General features: G+C 53.3%; 10 protein-coding genes across 10 annotated transcripts; 4 read left to right on the top strand and 6 right to left on the bottom strand.

The window, feature by feature from the left end:
• Positions 1-441: 441 nt before the first annotated feature.
• On the bottom strand, positions 442-3,799 carry BU26DRAFT_515387 (uncharacterized protein). The gene is made up of 5 exons (XM_033828051.1): positions 3,402-3,799; positions 2,167-3,183; positions 2,045-2,114; positions 1,506-1,992; positions 442-1,456 (listed from the first exon to the last, which is right to left on the bottom strand). The coding sequence occupies exons 1-5, from the start codon at positions 3,478-3,480 to the stop codon at positions 845-847; spliced, it is 2,265 nt and encodes a 754-aa protein (XP_033688011.1). The 5' UTR covers positions 3,481-3,799; the 3' UTR covers positions 442-844.
• Positions 3,800-3,978: 179 nt separating this feature from the next.
• Positions 3,979-5,722, top strand: BU26DRAFT_515386 (RNA-binding domain-containing protein). Its single transcript, XM_033828050.1, has one exon. It carries the CDS (start codon positions 4,414-4,416, stop codon positions 5,644-5,646), a length of 1,233 nt encoding a protein of 410 aa, XP_033688010.1. The 5' UTR covers positions 3,979-4,413; the 3' UTR covers positions 5,647-5,722.
• A 374-nt stretch (positions 5,723-6,096) lies between these two features.
• On the bottom strand, positions 6,097-7,992 carry BU26DRAFT_501271 (uncharacterized protein; the record flags this gene model as incomplete). Its single annotated transcript, XM_033826558.1, has 4 exons — positions 6,097-6,101; positions 6,155-6,700; positions 6,762-6,951; positions 7,168-7,992. The coding sequence occupies 4 exons, from the start codon at positions 7,990-7,992 to the stop codon at positions 6,097-6,099; spliced, it is 1,566 nt and encodes a 521-aa protein (XP_033688009.1).
• An 823-nt stretch (positions 7,993-8,815) lies between these two features.
• Positions 8,816-9,628, bottom strand: BU26DRAFT_560347 (uncharacterized protein; the record flags this gene model as incomplete). The annotated part of the gene is made up of 1 exon (XM_033832793.1): positions 8,816-9,628. The coding sequence occupies one exon, from the start codon at positions 9,626-9,628 to the stop codon at positions 8,816-8,818; it is 813 nt and encodes a 270-aa protein (XP_033688008.1).
• Positions 9,629-10,329: 701 nt separating this feature from the next.
• BU26DRAFT_601204 (uncharacterized protein) lies at positions 10,330-12,598 on the bottom strand (the record flags this gene model as incomplete). Its single annotated transcript, XM_033835252.1, has 6 exons — positions 10,330-11,253; positions 11,404-11,485; positions 11,536-11,681; positions 11,741-11,957; positions 12,037-12,358; positions 12,423-12,598. 6 exons carry the CDS (start codon positions 12,596-12,598, stop codon positions 10,394-10,396), a joined length of 1,803 nt encoding a protein of 600 aa, XP_033688007.1. The 3' UTR covers positions 10,330-10,393.
• Positions 12,599-13,228: 630 nt separating this feature from the next.
• On the top strand, positions 13,229-14,638 carry BU26DRAFT_587758 (uncharacterized protein). The gene has a single exon (XM_033834698.1). The coding sequence runs from the start codon at positions 13,406-13,408 to the stop codon at positions 14,402-14,404; it is 999 nt and encodes a 332-aa protein (XP_033688006.1). The 5' UTR covers positions 13,229-13,405; the 3' UTR covers positions 14,405-14,638.
• BU26DRAFT_212991 (uncharacterized protein) lies at positions 14,639-15,479 on the top strand. Its single transcript, XM_033820670.1, has one exon. It carries the CDS (start codon positions 14,869-14,871, stop codon positions 15,370-15,372), a length of 504 nt encoding a protein of 167 aa, XP_033688005.1. The 5' UTR covers positions 14,639-14,868; the 3' UTR covers positions 15,373-15,479.
• Positions 15,480-15,634: 155 nt separating this feature from the next.
• BU26DRAFT_410647 (P-loop containing nucleoside triphosphate hydrolase protein) lies at positions 15,635-16,513 on the top strand (the record flags this gene model as incomplete). The annotated part of the gene is made up of 4 exons (XM_033822934.1): positions 15,635-15,700; positions 15,743-15,797; positions 15,846-15,983; positions 16,050-16,513. Coding segments are annotated over 4 exons (723 nt in total), but the record flags the coding sequence as incomplete, so codon positions are not given.
• A 1,668-nt stretch (positions 16,514-18,181) lies between these two features.
• On the bottom strand, positions 18,182-19,167 carry BU26DRAFT_212972 (uncharacterized protein). Its single transcript, XM_033820669.1, has one exon. The coding sequence runs from the start codon at positions 19,064-19,066 to the stop codon at positions 18,542-18,544; it is 525 nt and encodes a 174-aa protein (XP_033688003.1). The 5' UTR covers positions 19,067-19,167; the 3' UTR covers positions 18,182-18,541.
• BU26DRAFT_212866 (uncharacterized protein) lies at positions 18,907-20,525 on the bottom strand. The gene has a single exon (XM_033820668.1). The coding sequence runs from the start codon at positions 20,258-20,260 to the stop codon at positions 19,163-19,165; it is 1,098 nt and encodes a 365-aa protein (XP_033688002.1). The 5' UTR covers positions 20,261-20,525; the 3' UTR covers positions 18,907-19,162.
• Between the last annotated feature and the right edge of the window lie 205 nt (positions 20,526-20,730).

Here is a 20,730-nt window from a genome sequence, read left to right as displayed (position 1 = left end):
GAGTGGCCGAGCTCTGCGGGGACTGGACGCCATCGACGACTGCGAAAAGACGCGATTGCGGTATTTGGCTATCCCCGCGTAGGAGAATGTGAAGTATCATGAGACATCCCTTACGAGGACCTCACGATCTTGGCGCATGTGAAGTCGTGTTATTCGTTGTTGTGCCTGGAAGGTCTCGGAAAAGGCGCTGATATGGGCGGGCGTTCGTGGCGGACGCCACTCGAAACAGTGAGTACGTCATCGTGCTCACGTTGCCGAAGGCGGAGTGGGAGTGATCAGACAGCTGAGAGGAGGGCCATGGGATGTTGGAAGAATAGTGTGGTTGAGGTCGCGCTACACGATATCACGTGTACTAGTGCCCTTAGCGTTCCCAATATTGGGCAGGAACCCTAGGCAGCCCCTTACATCGCACATCACAGGAAGAGTACTCGCGCACCACAATCAGAGAACTGTACAATATCATTGACGAATACACCGCTCCGAGGTATCATTGACATCCATGCAAAGCCGGCCAGTTCCGCTAAGCCGCATCCGAAATCGCTACCTCTTGGTTTGAACAAAGAACTGAAGATCCAGGCCAGTGCCTCAAACGCTTACGAGTGTTTCGAGTAGGAGATTGCCGCCTTTCCCAACGCCGATGAAGCGGGATAACCATCCAAAGGGCTCCAAAGCCCACCCAGTCGCTTGACGCAAAACCAAAAAAAAGAAGGTCTATACCAGGACGTCAGTGTGGAATGCTCCCGCAAGTTCTCCCATTGCAGGAGGAGATCCAACTGAAGTCCGAAGCCCAGTAATCCAACACCGGTTGCCGTTATTCATACAATACACATTATGTCCAGAGCGATCACCGGCCGAAAAGACCATTCCCACTCCCTACGCTGACGGTACCAAGGCCACTGCGCTGTGACAATGGGATTCTCGTGGAGTCTGGTCGACCCGGTATCGCTGCGGATGTACTGGTATTAAGCGACCGTACGCCGCTTCCTCCCCAGCGCAGAGCTTGTTCGTCTGATTGTGGCTCCAGGGGCACACCCACAGGGCTGGACATGGCGTAGGATTCTCTTGCCAGGCTGGCGATATTTCGAGGAGTCTCCGAATAGGGTGGAGGATCGCTTGGATGCCGTTTCATCTGCAACACCGGCGATTCGGACTCTCCAATACGGCCATTGTGGAGCGCGCCGGCTGTCGATGAAGGAGGATTCGAGTTGGCTTCGATGGTGGAAGCCGATCCGTTGGGTGCATCTAACCGTCTTTGACCAACGGGCGTATGATAGCTTGGTACCCGGGGCGGCGCAGGAGCGACTCCATAATGTGACTGCTGGTGCGCAGGATGCTGAGGATTCGCCCACGGTGTCCTTTCGAGAAATTGCTCCTCTGCAGCTGCTTCGTCGGCGGTTGACGTTCGGCCATACGCTGGACGTACATAGGGAGGAGGAGCGGTAGGGCGAGTTGCGATCTGCAAAAGTATTAGCTCTGGCCGGACAACAGAATGTGCGTCAATTCACCTTCATCGCTCGAAGATCCTCCTCGATCTCGGAAGGCCGTGCTGGTTTGATCTCCGGCGCTGCGGGGAAGCCCACGTATTTCGCGACGCCGGCCAGAATGGATACTTCGAGGTTGTACGCGGCTTGTTGGCGAATCTGATCCGACCGTTTCTCTGGCAGCTTCATCATGTATTCCACCTCGTCCACGCCTAGCTGCCGCCGGCCACGCTGCAGCTCGAATATCCGCTGGTTGCACTCGGAGAGTATTTGCTCACGCACGTCTCGTACAGTCTGAAAGTACTGACTATGCAGCTGATGACGTTGGGCCTCTGTCACCCTCTCCAAGGTCCTCTGTTTATACCCCAGCAACGTTTTCTCATAGGCGATCTTCTCGGCTCGTCGGTCGTCTATGCATTTGATCATAGCGAGGTATTCCGGATGGACGCAGCTCGGCTGTCTGAGCATCTCTAGCTCTTGTTCGTACTGTGCGATCTGCTCGTCGCACAACCTGTTCGCCATTAGTGGCTGTCACCTTAGCTATATACGGGCAGGTTGCTCACTTCTCTCGGAAGATTTTGAACTTCTTCTCGATCTTGGCTAGTTCATCGATCGCATGCTTCTTTTTGGCCACTGAGTTCGCCGTTAGAGGGGTAAGAGCGCCAATTACACGGTGGGTACTTGCCTTCTTCGTCTACGGCTCCGCTATCCTCCTCCTCGTTGTCGCCATCACCTTCCCCTTCATGGCCCTCGATGCTGGAAAGCGCCTCGGCGGAGTGAGCCATGTCTTCCACCTTCCGCTTGCCTCTTCTGCCTCCTTTGCGTGGCTTTGCGTGTTTCGCGACTGTCGTTAATTCATTGACAGCTTCGACTGCGATCTCGGCCTGGCGCACTTCTAGCTCAACCTCTTCCTGTGCCAGCTGCGAGATGCGCTCCTCGGCAATTTCAAGCTCTTCTTCAGCATCGGCTTGCGCGGAGCTATCGACTACACCCTCGCGATCGCAATTGAGCGTCGAATCTTTGGCGGTGCCGCTTCGTTTCCTAGCAGGCTCATCGGCTTGCTCTTCGAGGGAACTGTTGTCGGCGCTTGATCTTTTCCGTTTCCTCCCCGCTAACTCTGCTAGGTTGTCGGCTTCTGTGGTTGCGGCTATGGAAAGAGCTTGTAGAGCAGTGGTCCCATCGGCTGCGTCTGGTATTGTCGCAGCGTCTTCAGCAGTAATGGAAGGCGTCGGTGGCGCGGATTCCTCCTGATCTATCGTTCTCGATTGCGCTAGCTTACTCGGCGTCCTCTGGTACAGCTGCTCAGACGCTAGCGACGTCTCTGTTGCGGTGCGTGTCAATTTGCGAGGGGTGTTCTCTAAGCGCTCAGTTTCTGCTTCCGAATCATTCTCGTTCTCGTTCAGGTCTACTGCAGTAGACGGCCGCGGGGTAGGCTCGGAATGCTCGTCAGAGGCATCTCCAAGCTCGCTCAAGCTGCTAGACCTGTTATCGGCATGGTCGTCAAAGCCGTCCTTTGCGTCCTTGAGGTTGTGCGGCTCTGCAGCGATTAGGGCGGACGCGGTTAGTGTCGAGAGCATTGTCGCTTCGTTCGTCTCAGGGATTTCCGAATTTAGGCGTGGCAGACCAGTTGATGCTGCCAGGTGTGAGGGGGAGGGTGCGGAGGAGGGGTCGGGTAGGTCAGGGTTCGAGATTGGACTCGTGCCTGCAAGAAGAGAAGAATATTCGTCAGCGATCAAGTTCGTGACATGGGCGGTGGTGGAAAGTGAAGGCGAGCGGTGGACTTCCGCGCCTCCGTCGGCGCTCGGTTGACGCAACAGCTTGCAGAAAACGCCCGAAGGGCAGCTCAAGCGCTTCGCTGTCACACTGGAAGCGCGAACGACCACGGTACATAGCCGATTCATAGATAGAAGGGTAACATACCGGTAGACTGCGCGAGGTCACCGTCGGTGTCGGGGGCAGTTCTCGAAGTGCTCCTCCTCGCTCGCTGGGTCGCGCTCATGGTGCGCCCAGGCGGGAAAGTGCGTCAACTCGCGCCCAATGTTGTGTATATGCGACCTGGAGTGTGTATTCGAGGCCTCCGACGCAGAAATATCGCGGCGGAGGGTAGAGAGCAATGCGCGCAGCGTGCGGGCGAAGAGGCTTCCGCCGCTTGGAGGGACGCGGGTGCCGAGGGATCTTTGGGGGAGGATTCTGGGTAGAGCTGCGCTGTGACAGCTACGAGAGGCGTAAAGCTTTGTGAGTGCAAACGGCGGTAGCTGTGCGGCATGGGACGGCGTGGAGAGAAGCGGAGAGGTCGAGCTGGCGGAGTGGTGGAAACGGCTCTGCTCTCGCTCACAAGCGGGCGTGCCCTGTTCGAATGATCAAGTGCAGGGGTCACTCGGAGAAACCGCGGGCCGGTAGGCTGACTAGGACTAGCGCGAACGGTGCTCCACCGAAACTTTTGTCTTGCTTGCTGCTGCCAACAATTCAATTGTCGCCATGGCCAAATCAGCGCACAAACGCCCTGAATCACTGGGCACGCCCAAGAAGAGCGACAGGTCATTCATTGCTGTCGACCAGAAGTCGTTTGACCCGGGTCTTGCCTCGCTGTTTGCGAGCAGTGTGCGTATTCTCTCCTCGGCAACTTCCGAACTTTTCGATATTGGGGTCATAGAACTAATCTGTGCCATAGCTAGGTCCAGTGCAGCCTCCACAGAAGTTTCGATATCGAGATATTCCACAGAAGGCTCCCGTTGAGTCCGCAAGCGACGACGAAGACGATGAGAGCCCCAGCGAAGACGGGAGCGTGAGCGGCGCCAGCGAGCAATCCGAGGATGAAGTGGACAGCGAAGGAGAAGGAGACGGTTCTGAGGGGTCAGATTCGAGCTCGAATGGCTCTTCCGAGGGGGCACAGTCCGAAAACGAAGCAGTCCTAGCCAAGATACAGGAGTCAATGTTGAGCGGGGCACAAGAGCGACAAAATAAGAAACGCAAGCGAAACGCCCAGCAGGATCTGGAAGACACATATATGAAGAAGATAGCACGGGAAGAGGCCAAGGATGAAGAGAAGAGGAAAAAGAAACTGAAGACTAAAGCTACGGGGGCAAACAGTGAAGACGAGGCTCCTAGCGAAGCGGATGAGTCTGATGAGGAGACTTTCACGATACCGAAGCACGAGACGCTGGTAGAGACCAACGACATTGAGGCGGAAGAGCTTGAGAAGGCAGCCCGTACAGTCTTTCTGGGCAACGTCTCCAACGAAGCGATCGTGTCGAAGACGGCCGAGAAGACATTGAAGCAGCACTTGTCCTCGTTCATCTCTGATCTTGCGGACAATAAGCCCCCGCACAAAGTTGAATCTATACGTTATCGATCGACAGCTTTCGCGGGCGCATTACCCAAACGAGCCGCATTCGCAAAGAAGGAAGTGATGGACGCTACCACAAAGTCTACGAATGCATACGTAGTGTATTCGACGAAGCTCGCTGCGCGAGAAGCCGTGAAGAACTTGAACGGAACAGTGGTGCTCGGCAGACACCTACGCGTAGATTCCGTCGCGCATCCATCGCAGGTGAATCATCGGCGGTGCGTTTTTGTCGGTAATCTTGGGTTTGTCGACGATGAGAGCAACATCAACGCAAAGGAAGAGGAGAAGAAAAAGAAGTGCAAACCCCCCAGCGATGTGGAAGAAGGTCTATGGATCCACTTCGGTAAAGCAGGTAAAGTCGAAAGCGTGCGCGTCATACGCGACTCAAAGACCCGTGTCGGGAAAGGCTTCGCTTATGTCCAATTCGAAGACGAGAACGCTGTCGAAGCCGCCTTGCAATTCAATGACCAGAAGTTCCCGCCTCTTCTTCCGCGGAAACTGCGCGTTGTGCGCGCCAGAGCACAGAAGCGAAAAGACAAGAAGTTGGATCACTCGACGCCAAAGCCTCTGGCTGCGAAGTCAAAAGGAGCGTACAACGCCAAGGTCACTGATGAGCAGAAATCGAAACAAGGCCGCGCTCGCGCTATGCTTGGGAAATCCGCAGCGTTCAAGTCAGCGGAATCATTCGTCTTTGAAGGGCATCGTGCCAGCAGCAAGCAAGGTACGAGCGGTTTGAAGCTTGGAGGGAAAAAGAAAAAGGGTCCGAATGGGAGGAAGAAGAGAAGTGCGGCATGGAAGGCTTCAGGTGGGAAACGATAGTATTATGACGATGACCCAAGCATATTGTAAAGCTAGTCATGTTCGCTACCCGTGTAGAGAATCGCTGGGCCCGTCCCAGTCCCAGTCCCATAACCACTCATCATCCAGCACGCCGTTCCACCTCCCACAAATTCTCTCATATTCAAATGTCAAACATACAAACCAATCCGTTCAAACCCTAATCCATCAATAGGAAAGGACGTCGGCAATGGTGACACAAGAACCACCTTCAGCTCCAATCGGTTATTTCCGCAGAGCTTGGTAACACCAACGACATAGGACAAGAGGGCCAGAACATGACCTACTTCTTGTTCGTTGCCGTGCAGATAGTGGCCCATCCCATCGATGATCATGACGACTTTGGTACCCCAAGGGAGCGAGTGTAGTACGTGCACGAACTGGCCACTCAGTCTGGATAGGTATGGATATATCGACGGCTGGGTTGGTGCATCATGCTGGGTATTTCGGTAGATGTCTTGCGGTGGTTGTGGTACCAGAACTCCCTGACCTCCGTAGGGTGTTGCGGTCCATGGGCTTGGCACCTCAGGTGGAAAGTCTTGGGGATAGAAGGTGGCCGTGCTGAGACAGGAAGACAGTAATTGGCCAAGCAGACTCCGAAGAAAGAAGCAATAACCCGGTCCAGCATGATCTTCGAAACGACTCGCGTTCCCGTACTGAAAGCCCAGTACGGTATAGCCACGCCATTGTGGGTTGATGTCAGGAGGCGATTGTAGATTGTCGACGATCTTAAGGGCCAACCCTCCGAATAGCGTTGGATCCGCATCATCTCCCGCTCGCACCAAGTGAACACAGCACGAGCCTGAACTTTCGATTATTGGCCAGAACTGGTGTCGTAATTTTGAAGACGCATCATTGATTTTGTCGTCATTTGCGCACCTTGAGTGCCGCCATGCCGTTTCAACGATACGTCTATCGACTCGCAGTACGTCTCGCAGATAAGACGCTTGGGTTCCAAGCACGAGGTGGTTCCGCATGTAGCATATTGGATGCGGAGGGATTGCGTTGGTATTCTGAGCCACGGCATACTGAGTCACTGTGGAGAGTCAATCCATTTTCCTGATTCGTTGAGCAAGAACGCTTTGTTTCAAACATACCAGCTTGAGAACTTGGGGTAACGATTGCTTGAGGCGCTGGGTGCGTTGTGTCGGCATTTGGGTGGCCGTTCGGGGCGGGATTGATGTTCTCTGGGCCAGTGTTCGACATTCTGGCTAGCAATCCACGAACGTAGTAACGCTTTGTATCAGATGTCGGTATAATTCTTGTGGTCGAGTGTACAAATAGCAGCTGCTTCGCAGAAGTGTAGAAATGGGTACAGAAAGACAAAGATGAAGAGTGAAAGAAGGAAGGGAATCCGTCCCCATTTACATACCTAGCTAGACTATGACTCCAACCTCCCACCAAGATGAGTGGACGTATCCAACGACTCAACCCCACCGAAAAACGCCGCTACCCTGAAGACTGACTCAGAAGGAAATCGATTCCATAGCGCTGGTCACGGACCTTCCCGTTTCCACGAAACTCGATCCTTTCGTGCGGCCCTAGACGCTCCAAGAAATCTTTTTCCGGGAGCGGTGGCGTAAGTAACACCTTCACCGCTTTCGGCGACCATTTGCTGCCATTGACGGATGGCATGAGGAACTCCTCCAGGAGCCAGTGCATGTCGGCTTGGGATTGAGGTTCATGTATCCCTGAGCTGTGGATGATAATATACAAGCTCTTGTGCCCGCTGAGCCGCTCCAGAAGCTCCCAGAAGAGTTTCACACAACCCAAATATTGCTTTTGAAATATATCTTGCAAGTCGAAGCCCTCCTCAGGGAAGTTTTTCAGAAGCTCGAGGATCAAAAACTTCAGAGCCGCGAAGTCAGACGGCTCTTCGCCTTTGATTGGCAAACGCAGAAGGAGGACTGCAAGACCCGCTTCCATAAGCCGTTGAGTGAGGTGCGATGCTAGCCTGTCAAAGATGTGCTCTGTCTCCTGCTCTTTGTGTGAATCGAGCACTAAGAGTCCAGGTTGTTCTTCCCGAAGCCATGTTTGGAAACTCGGATGCTGCTCTAATTCTTTGCACCATGCTTGATACGCAGAATCTTTCGATGGTTCTGGGAGGACATTGCGGATATCGTTGATGAGCCCGTTTGCTTGAAGCACCTCGTCTCGCAACACGCAATTCTGGCGAGGGGGAGGGCGAGGAAGAAGGCGATGAAAAGAGCGAGGAACAGGGCGAGGAACAGGGCGATCAAGGAGAGGAAGAAAGAGAGGGCGAGGATGTAGGGTAGTTTTGCGCACGGTAGTCGCTCGATGGTTTCTGGACTTGCTACGGGCCTTCATGTGCGGTTTCGCTGGGTGGGTGGATAATGTTGTGGATTGAAAAAGAGATACACCGACCTCGGGAGGCTGGCGTTTGTTAAAGATAGATTTATATCGAGCGCAGGAAAGTAGTTCAAGAAAAAAAAAAAGATTGACTTAAATACACGATTTTCATGATGACTGGTCGTGATGAAAGACGCAGACACTCTGGTGGTGACTGGACGCAGGCATGGAACTCCTTGACTGGTGTAGAAACTCTCATACCTGGGTTGCACGTCAACGACAATAAATCATGAACCTCAAGCCCGCCAAGCATCGCTTTCCCCTCTTTGACGTGGATCTTCATCTCCACGTATATTTCGATGTGGTTCACAGGGGGTACACTTCCTCGAACACTAAGAAGCGTTTGAGATGTCGGTAGTATCTTCACTGTCGGCTTTTGATACGAGCTCCAGTTCCCCAGTTCGCAGAAGAGGTCCAAAAGCACGTCCACTCCCACTAGGTTATCACGCGCGTAAATCAGGAGCCCATGGATGGCGATGATGACTGTTCGGTCTCAGGAGAGGGCCAGGCTCGAGTGCCGATATGTGGAGCATTTCGTGCTCAATCGGAATGTGGGAAGGGTTCGATGTTGACGATAGTCGCTGTGAATCTACGCTGGCAGTAAAACTGTATTGGGTCCGTTAATCAACAAGAAAGTGTGATTTATGTCTCATCTATGGAGCATGAAAGGCAATGTAGCAAGTACAGGGAAATTGGAGGTGCTCGAGAATAAGTGTGACCCTAACATTAATTCCCCGTACATGACTCTTCGCAATACTTTGTGTCGAAAATTCATATGCGTCTAAGACGTCCACCCCGAGTGATCCTTCTTCTTGAGCAAGACACCGCTGCCGAAAGGAACCTCCTCCAGGGCACGTTTGATAAAGCCCGCTTGCCTCGGCAGTGGAGACATGAGCGCAACACTTACAGAAGCGCGCAGCCGTGACGAATTAGAAGCGAGTTCGAAGAGAAATCCAAGAAGAGAGTCCACCTCCTGTCTAGTCCCGTCTGCTTTCCCCGCCGGATCAAGGGTCTCATAATGCGACAGACAGGGAAGGATAAAATAGACGGTGCGGCCTTTCGGAAGTTGATTGAGTATGTCGTATAACTTGCGGATGAGGTAGCCAACGACATCGCCTTTTAGGCCTTTCAAGGAGAATTCCGCTCTGGGAGTATGTCGGAGAAGCTGTAGAAGGAGAGCTCGGAGAAGGAAGCACGGGCCGATATCAGAGCTGCGAAAGCCCACAGGATGTTGATAGTATAGAGTGATGGGAGAGGGCGCACTTCCCCATTTGGCGGCTAATTGTTGGATGTGAAGAGTCAGGTCCGCGGCGAGAACGCAGATCGCAGTTCGCATGCCCGCGCCTTCCGTGAGTGTTTGCATAAGAAGTATTCCTCCGCCGTCGGAAAACCAGCCGTGGAATGTTGGGCTCTTTCCGGCAGCTTTCTCAAGTATCCGACTTTTGTGATGATTGAGAGCGTCAGCAGCCCTAGCTCTGCCGACCTCCTTGTCGATTATTTTAAGATCAACGTTGAGCAGTTGCGACAGAGACTTGGCGTCGGGTGCATGATCTTGATCTTGCGTGTTCTTATCAATACGCGGTGTTTCATTCATGACTCCCGATAGTGTTGGAGAACAACCGAAGCCCAAGAGCGCACCGTATTCGTTATTCGTTTGGCTTGAAGTTGGGACCTGGGCGTTACGCCTTTTGCTTGAGAATAGCTGATGGATGAAGATGGCGTAATTGGCTCAGAAGTAATCGAACTTGTGATAATAGAATCGTGGGGGCTTGCAATACTGTAGAGACAGAAAGCGAGGTAAGAGAGAAGAGGATAGGAGTGGGGACCAAGTAGATGCTTTGTCAAACGCACGGCGATCGCAAGACTCACGCAGAATGACTCACCCGATCCTACATCCCATTCATGATGGCCTAAAAAGCGCTTTGAGGTCTTCAAGATAGTATGAGAGCTCTCGGGTGTGGTGGATTGAGTGCGGCGCGCCGATTGGGCGGTGACGTCGGGCGCTCAATGGCGGAACGGGGCGAAAGACCATTACTGGTCTTGCCATCCTGTGACCGTTAGGTTGCAAGTACGCAGTTAGATAGATTCAGATGGCAGCATAGAGGGTTTGGTGACAGGAAGGAAGAAGCTCTCCTGCCGTCCACCTCGCCCAGCAGGATTGGAGTTGTCGGCAGCTAACCCAAAACGGACTAGCACCATACATAGCTCCCAACACCTACCCTCGTTGACAAAACGCATAGATCATGCTTCTGAGTCATTGGAAAGTATCTGAACTATGTCACTCAATCCAAAACTCTTAGAATAATTCAAAACCTCACATTCTTCCACGCGTAGACAAGCCAGGGACACCAAGACCCCGTCAGTACAGCATCTCACCGCCCATCATCCCAAGTACGTGAGGTAAGGAGTACTCGGGAAGGTAATCGCACTCCTCCGGAAGATAGAGCTGCTTTTCGAAAGGAACAATGTCCCCAGTCATAGAAGGCGTGGACGGTGTGAGGAGCACCTTGACTCGAAGCTTCGGATCCGGCGGCAAGCTTCCCAGCTCGGCAAGGAGGTGCAAAAGATATACCGTCTCCGCCTCATCGTCATACTCATGATATCCAAGCCCATGCGCGAGAACGAATACTGTCTGGCTCACTGGTAGAGAATGGAGGATGTGGAGGAGGAGTGCCCGGAGATGGTTAGGTTCGTATGTCGAAACGGAGAGCGCATCTGAGCGGATAGATGCGCTGTTCTGGTACTGCATAAGCTGAAAGATTAGGCTTCTGAGAAACCAATAAGAGCCCGGGGGATGAGTCTCTTCTTCCAAACCTCCACAGAAGAGGTGCAGTACGACCGCTGTCGTCGAAGTCGACAATGTCTCCACGAGTGTCGCAGCGAGAAAGGCGAAAGTTTGCGATACTTGTCTGTCGACTGGGCCCCGCCGCAGCACCAGGACATCTGACTCGTTCGAGCGCATCCAATGCGTAAATTGGAGACTCTTCAGAACTAGCTGCAAGAGGTTCGCGTTTTCCTGCGCATGCCGGAAGCGTGGTGCCGTGGCTTCGAGAAGTGGTTGCTGGATTGCTTGTCCGTCAACGTTGAGGAATCGTAGTATATCTTCTTTACTGGCTAGGGACGGCGTTTGGAGAATACATTGGATGATGGGCTGGTAGATCACCGGAGGGCTCGGTACGCACTCCGCGATATGGGTCCACATTTTCATAATAGTTTCCCCTATATTATTAGCTCCGTTGGTCTTCTATTCTAGGGAACTGAAGAAGTGGCGTATGGCTACGGGTGTATTGCTCACATCGTCCCGACCGGGCGATGGCGCGCAGCCGGCGACGCTCGATCGAAGCTGCGAGGTGGGGGTGGACTACTTACACTGTGCATTAGTCACATGATCTTTCAGGAGACGCGTTGTTCCGGTCTTCACATCCAGCACCATTTCAGCCAATGTAGACACCTGCAATATCAGCATAAAAGCCGGTGCAAACCATCATAGGAGTGACGGACCATCTCGTTCGTTTGGACATCAAGTCTGCGATGACACCCCTCCGCCAGCCGACGCAAGTCTTCAGATCGAGACGCAATGCTGCGCACAGCTTCCTGGATATCCTTCGAATATTCAGATTGTTTTAAGAATGAGCTCAGAGATTTGCCTGCAGGGTTATTAGCTCCGACCCATTTCTCATGCGTGTGGTCGGGATATAGTGCGTACGATAGAGGCGTTTATCAAACCAGCACGTCATCTGTCTCACGGCCTTCAACACTGCCATTGAGAACGACAACGCGGCTATTCTGAGCCTGATCTCTTGCTTCCGATCCAGTTTGTCGCTGAACGTTGCGATAGTGTTGCATGCTTCCTCGATGTTGTTAGGCAGTGACTCCATGCACTGTAGGATTTCGCTCTGTGCTTCTTCTTTCGCAGCTGCCGCCTATCACGTATATGATTTAGCCAAAGTCAGGATGCATGTGAGGTATGCGTGAGGTATCTCACCATAGTGGAGGACGTACGCCGATGATCAACTTCAATCCCCCGCAGACGATGGACCCATAGTCTGAGCTCGGAAGGAGGTCGAGCCATGGACTGATGTAACTTGCCCTTCCACTCAAGTACCTTCCAGAATTTCTGAAGACACCACTTTTACCATTGGTCTTTGCTTCCCATCGATCCTTCGCTCTATCCAGCTCATCTAGCACGTCTTCCCATGACGCTTTTGCGCTCGCCTTGTTTGTAGAGCCTCTTGCGGTCTGATCTCTTAGATTGAATGCTTGCATTTCTTGCTCGCACTGTGCTGCAAGTATCTTGAACTCATGTTCGTATCTTCTAAGGTCTCTGAACGCGATCAAAATCAGCAGAATGTTGCGAATCCTCAGCGCTCTCGGGCTGCCACACGTACCCTTCCTCGGATCGGTCTTGCTTCCCAAGCACATATTTCTGTAATCGAGAGTCGTAATGATTACCTTGTGTTGCGAGTGCGGGATGTAGATGTTCAGTCCTGTTGTCGACGAATGTCGTCACCAGCGCGATGGCCTCCTTTGGGTCTGGCTGACCCGTGCCAGGAGTCGAATCCATTGTCCGGACAGTGGAGCAAACCCACCGCAGTTGGTGGTTGTTCAGAAGTACGGGGGAGCGTGAACGGCGTCCGGGGCGTCGGCTATTCTAAGCCGACACGGCCTATCAAAGCGGGTTCAGGAATACCAGTCCTCCAGGAGCTGTGATCCATTCTCACTGTCGCGTGATCTTAACTTGCCGTCCCCCTCCCCGTTGTGACCCATCAGAGTGTGATGGTACAAGTGAGCCTAGGCGTAATGGTTACCACGACGCCGGAGTGGTTTGGATAGCTCAGACGCTGTACTCAACGTCTAGGCTCTGTTGACAGCTTTGGTGAGTCGAAGCCTCCACTCATCCACCTATTATAGCCGCCACGTAACATTGCGACTGTGATACAGTAGCACGGGCTGCGGGGTCGACGTTTCGTTGAGTGGCGGAGCACATACCGGTGAAGTTCGAGACTTAGGTTGTAGGTTAGCATGTAACGAACTTAAGCCCAACTGTGATTGATGTACACCTTGTAGGCGATGTTGTGGGACGTTGTTATATCAGGTGCTCAGTGCAGTGTTAGAGTCTGTTTCGAAGGACTGGCCACAGCAGAAGGGAGTCTATGTTGCAATCGTCATATTTAGATCCCATTGGATATGCAATGGCAGGTACAATGTCACGAGCCATATAGGGTACAGGTGGCCACAGATCCTGGTGGAATGGCTGATTTTGGAGTTCGGTGGCCCTTGCCGCACTGTGATTTAGCTCAGTCGACTAGACGCGCTGCTAGAAGAGTACCCTCTGTACGTACGGCTGGTTGGCATATTCGAGAATTATACCATGTCGACGACGACAAACCAGATCGGAGAAAAAGGGAGCCCAGAGGAAGCGCCAGGAAAACAAGCGGACGGTCCGGATGCCCCCAGCGTTGCTGACCCAAAATCGCCTACGGACAACAACAACAACAACAACAACAACGCTACTGAAGGCAAGATCACAGCTGTCATTGCGCAGAATGGGAATGACTTTGGTGAGCCGACGAAGTCTACAGCTAAAGCTTCTGAGCCAGAACGCGCAGAGAGCAATGCGGCAGCATTGAAGCCGGATATGGACCAGGAAGAAAGTGGCGACGAGCACCTGGAAAAGGTAGACGAATTTGTGGACGACGCCGTGTTTTGGGCAAACAAATCAGCCCCAAAGGGACGACGAGAGACGAAAAAGAGGGCAGATGTGCGACTCAAGCAAAATCTAAAGCATGACGTGCTGACAGAAATCCGCATGTCGCGTCTGGAAGAGAGAATGGATGCCCTAGAGAAGCGTGACCCATCTCCAGAGACACCCAAATCAGTTCCAAAGAGACTGCCCGCAATCCCGAAGGTGAATCTGGTCAGCTGGGTAGATTTCAAGAACCTGCGCGACAGGAAAGAACCTCACCACGCAGTGGACATTTTACGTGGAGAGCCACTGCTGTTCCACCAGCGTCAGAAGCAGATCGTCGACATGGAGACCATGAAGAATGGACTGGATCCCGCAAGCGCGTCAGGGCCGCTGCAACTCTCAAGCATACCGGAACGTATTCGAATAAACTCCTTACCCTTACTTCGAATTGTGCAGAAGATTATTGGAGCATACGCGTATGACCGCTCGGAGAGGCCAGTAGTGATGATACGTCCCTTCAAGCCTCTGTTCTATCATCTTCGGGAGTTTCGGGAGCACGCAACTTATCTACGACGAAAGTTCGTCGAATCCGCCCAGGAGGATATGGGCGACGGAGATCAAAACCCTTTGTCGCTTTCTGAAAAGATACGTCACGGGCCTGACCGCGACTACTTCTGTTAGCTGACAATATACAGGAGGAGAAGACAGACGCCGAGCTGATCGAGTCAAACGAAGCGAGAGAAGACCTGGAGTGCCTTATTGCATTCCTCGACAGTTGCTCCCAATACGTATCCTATTTAGAAGCAGACACGAACAAGGATCCAAGTGTTCGATACGAAGACCTTTGGCACCTGTTCAAGCCGGGAACCTATGTTATATCGAAGGAGGGCCCCCAAACTCTTTGGAGAGTTCTCCAGGCAACATCGGGACGACCATTCCTAACGGACCCACGGGCATGTCTTAGATGGCCCCTAGGACGTGATCACACGTTCAGCAACTTCACAATCGACTGCTACTACATCGACTTCGACGGCAAGAATTGGGGACCTTGCCAGCGTCGGTTCCAGATAAAACGATTCGAAGATTGGAAAGAGATCACGTCGCTGGAAGTGTATCCTGTGAAATATGAAACCAGCCCTTGCATTATGGCTGATGCAACGGCTCGCGGCCAAAGTTTCGTCGATGCACTCAAATCGCGACATATGTATTCCAAAGGCCGTACGCTGATAGTGGCGCCGAGCGGTGAGGTAATCCCGGAAATTCTTCATGCTGAGGACATCGATAGCCCTGTCATGATCGATTTCGACAGAACACTTCAGTTCAATCCCGAATGGAAGCCAACGATCGGTTGGACTGCCACTTTCGAGTCGCCACCGTACGAAACTCAGGAAATGACGACCGGTGATGCCAACAGGTGCGGCAACGCGGGGTGCCGTACAGTTTTCTGTTGCATGAATGAGTATATCGTCCAAGATTATAATTGGGACGCCCAACGTTCGAAGGATTTCCTGGAGAAGAGAGCAAAGGAGAGAAAGGCTGCGGCTCTATCCGAAGATGATCTTCTACCCGAGGAAACAAAACTCCTGCCCAATAGGGTGTTCGGATTTATTCTGAGAAGCCGGAAGTGGGGTAAGTCATCGGGCCCGTAGTCCGCTCTCCAGTCTCAATTAACGCCGGCCAGCTAGCCTACGAGTAGACAGTCTCAGTCCTATAAAAGAGGACAAGGATGGGTTTGATCGGCTGAAAATCAAAGATGAGCATATCAGAGTGATTCAGGGTCTCGTGCAGACTCACTATCGCAATCGATTGTCCGGAGAGGAGAAAAAGGATGAATTCGACTTCGATATCGTGAGAGAAAAAGGTAGTACCGACGACAAGAGGTATGAGAAGGCCGGCTGTTGACTGTGTTCAGGAAAGGGTTTGATCATGCTTCTGCATGGCGCCCCCGGCGTCGGAAAGACATCCACGGCAGGTACAGTATCTCCGCATAACCGTGCCTTTTCGATACGGACTGACAAGTGGAAAGAATGCGTGGCGGCGCTCCATGCACGGCCATTATTTCCCATCACCTGCGGTACGATTGCGTGCTGTATTGCTCTAGAAGATCCTAATCGTTGACTAGGTGATCTGGGGATGACTCCAGCGGAAGTCGAAACCAATCTGGACTTCAACTTCCAGCTCGCAGAATCGTGGGGTTGCGTTTTGTTGCTTGACGAGGCAGACGTCTTCTTAGCTGAGAGGACCAAGTCGGACGTAAAGCGTAATGCGCTGGTCTCAGGTGAGCCCGAACTTACGCGACAATGAACTGTAAGCTGACCGGATGAAGTTTTCTTGCGCGCCCTGGAGTACTATCGCGGCATCCTAATTCTGACGACGAACCGAGTTGGGACTATAGATGAGGCCTTCAGGTCGCGGATTCATATCAGCTTGCTTTACACGCCTCTCTCCTGGGATCAGACCCACGCTATCTGGTCGAGCCATTTGGAACGTTTGATCAGCCAGGGTCGCGCCATCACAGACAAAGTCATCATCCTAGCCTACGCTCAGGAGATTTGGAGTAAGCAAGTGGCAAGGTATAAGGTCGCCTGGAACGGACGCCAGATACGCAACGCTTTCCAGACGGCAGTTGCTTTGGCGGAATATGAGCACGTGGGCGCTAGCAACCAGGCGAATACCCCAACGAAGCCAGTGCTTGAACGTCGGCATTTCGAAGTTGTTGCTGATGCCTCAGTGGAATTCGATCAGTACCTCCAGTCAACGCTTGGTGCAACAGCACCACATTATGCCCGGAGAAAAGAATGGAGAAACGATCTGTATCACAATCAGACACAGCCAGACGCTCAGTTTGTGTCTTCAGCGTACCCTCCTCAACATCGCGAAACTCCGCCTCAACATTCCAACTCGGGCATATCTGGCCAAGCGCCTCAGAACACACCGTATCCGGCTGGGGGCTATCAACATGCGAGCTTTGGCGGTACCGGCAGCGGAGCCAACATTCATATCCCGAATTTTTGGGGAGGACCCCAAGCGCAAGCAATGCAGAATGCGTTTTCGAATCCATCCGGCTTTACACAAATGCAGTATGCACAGCCTCCTCAAGGTCCGATAATGTCCACGGATGGTACTGCACTAGCGGCAATGTCCGGAACTCCTCATGCGCAGCCCGTTATGCACCTGAATGGCGTACAGTATCCGCAGATGGGATATCAGACGAATATGGGAATGCACCCGCAGATGCAGCAGCAAATGGGAGGGAATGCGAGCGCGCAACAGGGCGTTGGTTTTTCAGAGTGAGAAGGGCCTTGGTGCCGTAGAGCGGCTCTTTCGGAAGGTCCGCGTAGCCTGGAGGAGGGGACGCTCAGAATGGATTGAAGTCGGGTTGACGAGATTTTACGACTCATGATGTTTTCCTCAGTTTGCTTTCGTCGTTGCAATGTAGTCGCCATTCAATAAAATGTTCCATCTCTTACGGTACCGCTACCTGAATGGAAATGACGAAGCGCTGGTCGGAGTCGTTATAGAGGGAGGGAGAGTAGACGCAGGGAATGATTGTGCGTCATGGCCCCTTATGAAGCTTGGCTAACCTGAAACAGGCTAGCTCAAGTCGGCCTTTGGTCTCTGTCCGGGCTTCTATCAACACACCCCACGAAAGAGACCAGATTGAATGCATTGCAAATATATTCGTTTGATGTACCTTGCTCTATAGTCGTTGAAGATATTCATCGCATTGACCTCTACTCCTTGACAACACAACGACCCCTTTCCTGCCTCCGCTCCCCTAGACTCACAATTCCCTAAAATTCCCCTCCGTTCCGCTTCACTCCTCTCCTTCGCACTAAAACTACTCATCATATACATGTCCAGAGCGGCGGCCAATGGCGGGCAATCTATGTCGGGCAGCATACCATCCGCAATACCGAGTTTCGAGTACCCCGGCATCGTGGCATCGCGTAGGTGGGAGAGAGCACCGCATTTGTCATTAGGCAAGCCGTGCAGGATAGCCTGGAGGAGGTAGCAGCGCGCCTGATTTACCAGCTGAGGTGTGAGGTGAAGAAGCCGTGGGCCACCAACCGCACGCCTCCCCAAGCCTCCCTTCATTCTGAACGTTTTCACTCGTCGCCGGCATGCCCTGTAGCACGAGCAGCGCGCTTTGCCAGACCTCCTCTGGAAGCACTCCGACGAGATTTCGAAGTTCCGTGCCCTTTCCCACCACCGACATCCACAAGAAGAACATCCCCTGTTCTCCCTCACATCCCTCCAACAGCCTCTCGACCGAACATTCGTGGACCCAGCCAGTAGCTTGATTCACCACACGCATCATGCCCATCAATCTGTTAAACCCCTTTCCGGAACTCTGGATGTCTCTGCAACCACTCTTAGGGGCCCTCTCCTCCGCTCCGATCCGTAAAAAAGAGCTCTCTTTTGAATCCGTCGGCTCTCTGTATCCGGTCGTCTTTGGTTGGAAGTGAGGAGAGACTCATTCTACCTGCCGCGACCTCAAGATCTTCCCTCGTCGAAGCGAATAGCATCCATCCTACAAAATACCCCAGCACAAGGCAGTCTTCATTCCATAGCGCTCGTCCGGGATTACGCGAGACTTAATCTCGGGTGAAGTTATGAAAGGATAGACTAGAGTACGGAGAGCACTAAGGGGATTCCGAACGTTTCGTGGCGATTTCGGCGGTGGTGTGGGTAAGGCGTGCAACGGAATTGCCTACTGGCACGCAGCTTTGCGGTACAGACACCAATGGAGCGATTGACGCGGGCATGAACTAGTATAATAATCAGCCGCCATCTGAGAGTTTGGAGGTCTTGTGCTCACACCATCAAGAATCGCCGGCTGGGAAGTGGTAGCGGGACGCCAAACGAGGGAAGACACCAAAGTGGAAAAAGCGGATCCACACAGTCGTCGAAACATTGATTCCATTTTTCTTCCGGTGAAGGGTAATCCTTTCTAATATGACCCAGGCACTCCCGCCAGCTAAACCCTAGCCAGCGGGCAGAGCAGGGCGGCCCGTTCGTCCAATACAAGTAGCGAATGTGGGGGTATTCAAGGAACGAAGAGCAGAGAGACCAAAAAGGAGGAGAAAAAGTTCCGCAAGATGGAGGAGAAGGGGGCAACAGATCGCTCTGTCGCCCGGATAGCTCCATCAGGCAGGGTATCGTACCAGTATCCGATCCGTCCGACCATCCATGTGTATGACCCGGCCCCCATCCGTGCCCATCGCTAATGATGACATAGTATTTCAATTTGTTGTGGGTTGTTGTATGCATAGAGAACAACAAGGGGTAACATGCAGAAACAGACCAGAGACCCAAAAAGCACTCGCTTCGTAAACTCATGAAATAAAAGGGGATGTGGAAGAAAATATGAAGAAGATTAAAAAGGCCTACAAGCTGAATCGATCCGAACCAGGAAGGCGCAGGTCGGCGTGTCGCTCAACCATCATCGTCAGCGTCGTCCTCGTCTTCTTCGTCATCCTCTTCGCTCGTGCTGGGTCGCACAGGCGCGCCGGACTTGTTCTTCTTGTTAGATGGCGTCCCCTTCAGCTGAGCTGTTGACGCTTTCCGTTTCGTGCCGGAGCTGGGCTGCGCCATGGACGCTTTTGCAGGCGTGTGTGCGTTCTCCTTATTGCCGTCTTCCCCTCCCTCGGCACCTCCAGTATTTTTGGCTTCCATCTGCGCGACTTCTTCAGCCGTCAAGAAGCGCCCACCGGGGCCACGGGGACGCCTCATGGCGTGGTTGTGCCTGGACTCGTGCAGGTACGGCTTCCGCCCCTTAGATGTGAGTCGCAGGGCATCCTCGAGCTTCTGGCGCGCCAGTCGTCTTTTCAAAATTCGATGAAATTGTTTGGCATTGACGTAGAGAGGTGCCTCCTCTGCCTGCGCTCCGGCAACGAGCTCAGGAGATTGTTGGTGTGGAGCTTGAGGAGCCATCTGTGGAGGTACCGAGGGCCGCGCGGCATGGTTCATGACGGGCTGCGGCTGCTGCATTGCGGGGCTGTTGATCTGGGTGCTCATCCGTCGCTGCTGAATCGCCTGGCCAGGCGCCATCTGTACTTGAGAGGGAAGGGCGCCCGCACTCATGGGATTGGAGACAGCCGTCGGGGAGCGCGGAGGAACACGTCCGTCTTTTTGCATCTGCCCTCCCGACATACGTGGAGAGGCGCGTGGATCCTGCGCAAGTTGACCTTGGCCTGCCATTTGGTCATAATAACCAGCCGGGCCGGCAGCTGCCGCAGTCGCCATGGCCGCTGCCTGTGTTGGTGACATGCCGTACTGCTGATGCATGCCCGGCATATACCCTTGCTGCGCATAGCTTATCGGTTGATGGTGTTGGGGATTCGGCGCGCCGGCTTGCGAGTAGCCCTGCGAGGGGAGAATTGGGGATGTTTGCTGGTACGAATGCATCTGTTGTTGTGTGGGAGACGTTATCGACGAGTTCCCCGCGGCGGGGTTTTGGGCTCCTCCGTAGTTTTGCATGTGGGCGGGCGCGTGCCCGTGGTGGGGCTGTTGATACTGCGCGTAGTCGGTCATGTCTGCGTGTCTCTCAGGTACGCGATGCCTGGGAGTACAGAGATGAGCTTAATGTACGCGATCTGGAGGCGGCGCAGCCTCAAGTATTACCCCAGATGCGCCACTGATGGCACAGACCCGGCTCGCTGTGTCGGTCCGCGTGGGAAGCCCTCTCGGTCGCGCGTTCAAATGAGCGATCGGATAGAGTGTTGCGCGGGGGAGGTGATTGGGACGCTTGGGGTGGAAGGATGTCGCGACTGGGGGGATGGCGAGCGCGCAGAGACGCGACTTAAATCGGAGAGCCGCAACGACTGGTTGAGGCCTGGAGCCTGGAGCGGAGGCGAGATTAGCACACGGCCAATAAGTGGTGTTTCAAACAGCCAATGCCGGGCCGGGCTTACCAGGAGCTGGAGTCTCGCTACGATGAATCACTGACTGTCTTGGTCGGCCGGTGGATTAAAAGCTGCCTCGAGCGAGCTGCGTCTTGTTTG

Source organism: Trematosphaeria pertusa (assembly GCF_010094035.1).
Source record: "Trematosphaeria pertusa strain CBS 122368 unplaced genomic scaffold BU26scaffold_3, whole genome shotgun sequence".
NCBI lineage: Eukaryota > Fungi > Ascomycota > Dothideomycetes > Pleosporales > Trematosphaeriaceae > Trematosphaeria > Trematosphaeria pertusa.
The sequence above is the reverse complement of the archived record's forward strand: the minus strand, read 5'-3'. Positions and strand labels throughout refer to the sequence as shown.

Coding starts and splice junctions, on each gene's coding strand:
- BU26DRAFT_515387 (XM_033828051.1), bottom strand. CDS start 3,480: ATGAGCGCGACCCAGCGAGCGAGGAGGAGCACTTCGAGAACTGCCCCC. Junction 3,184..3,401: donor TGACCTCGCGCAGTCTACCG/GTATGTTACCCT, acceptor CTCTTCTTGCAG/GCACGAGTCCAATCTCGAAC. Junction 1,993..2,044: donor TTCAAAATCTTCCGAGAGAA/GTGAGCAACCTG, acceptor AATGGCGAACAG/GTTGTGCGACGAGCAGATCG.
- BU26DRAFT_212866 (XM_033820668.1), bottom strand. CDS start 20,260: ATGACCGACTACGCGCAGTATCAACAGCCCCACCACGGGCACGCGCCC.
- BU26DRAFT_212991 (XM_033820670.1), top strand. CDS start 14,869: ATGGCTGATGCAACGGCTCGCGGCCAAAGTTTCGTCGATGCACTCAAA.
- BU26DRAFT_212972 (XM_033820669.1), bottom strand. CDS start 19,066: ATGAGTTTACGAAGCGAGTGCTTTTTGGGTCTCTGGTCTGTTTCTGCA.
- BU26DRAFT_587758 (XM_033834698.1), top strand. CDS start 13,406: ATGTCGACGACGACAAACCAGATCGGAGAAAAAGGGAGCCCAGAGGAA.
- BU26DRAFT_515386 (XM_033828050.1), top strand. CDS start 4,414: ATGTTGAGCGGGGCACAAGAGCGACAAAATAAGAAACGCAAGCGAAAC.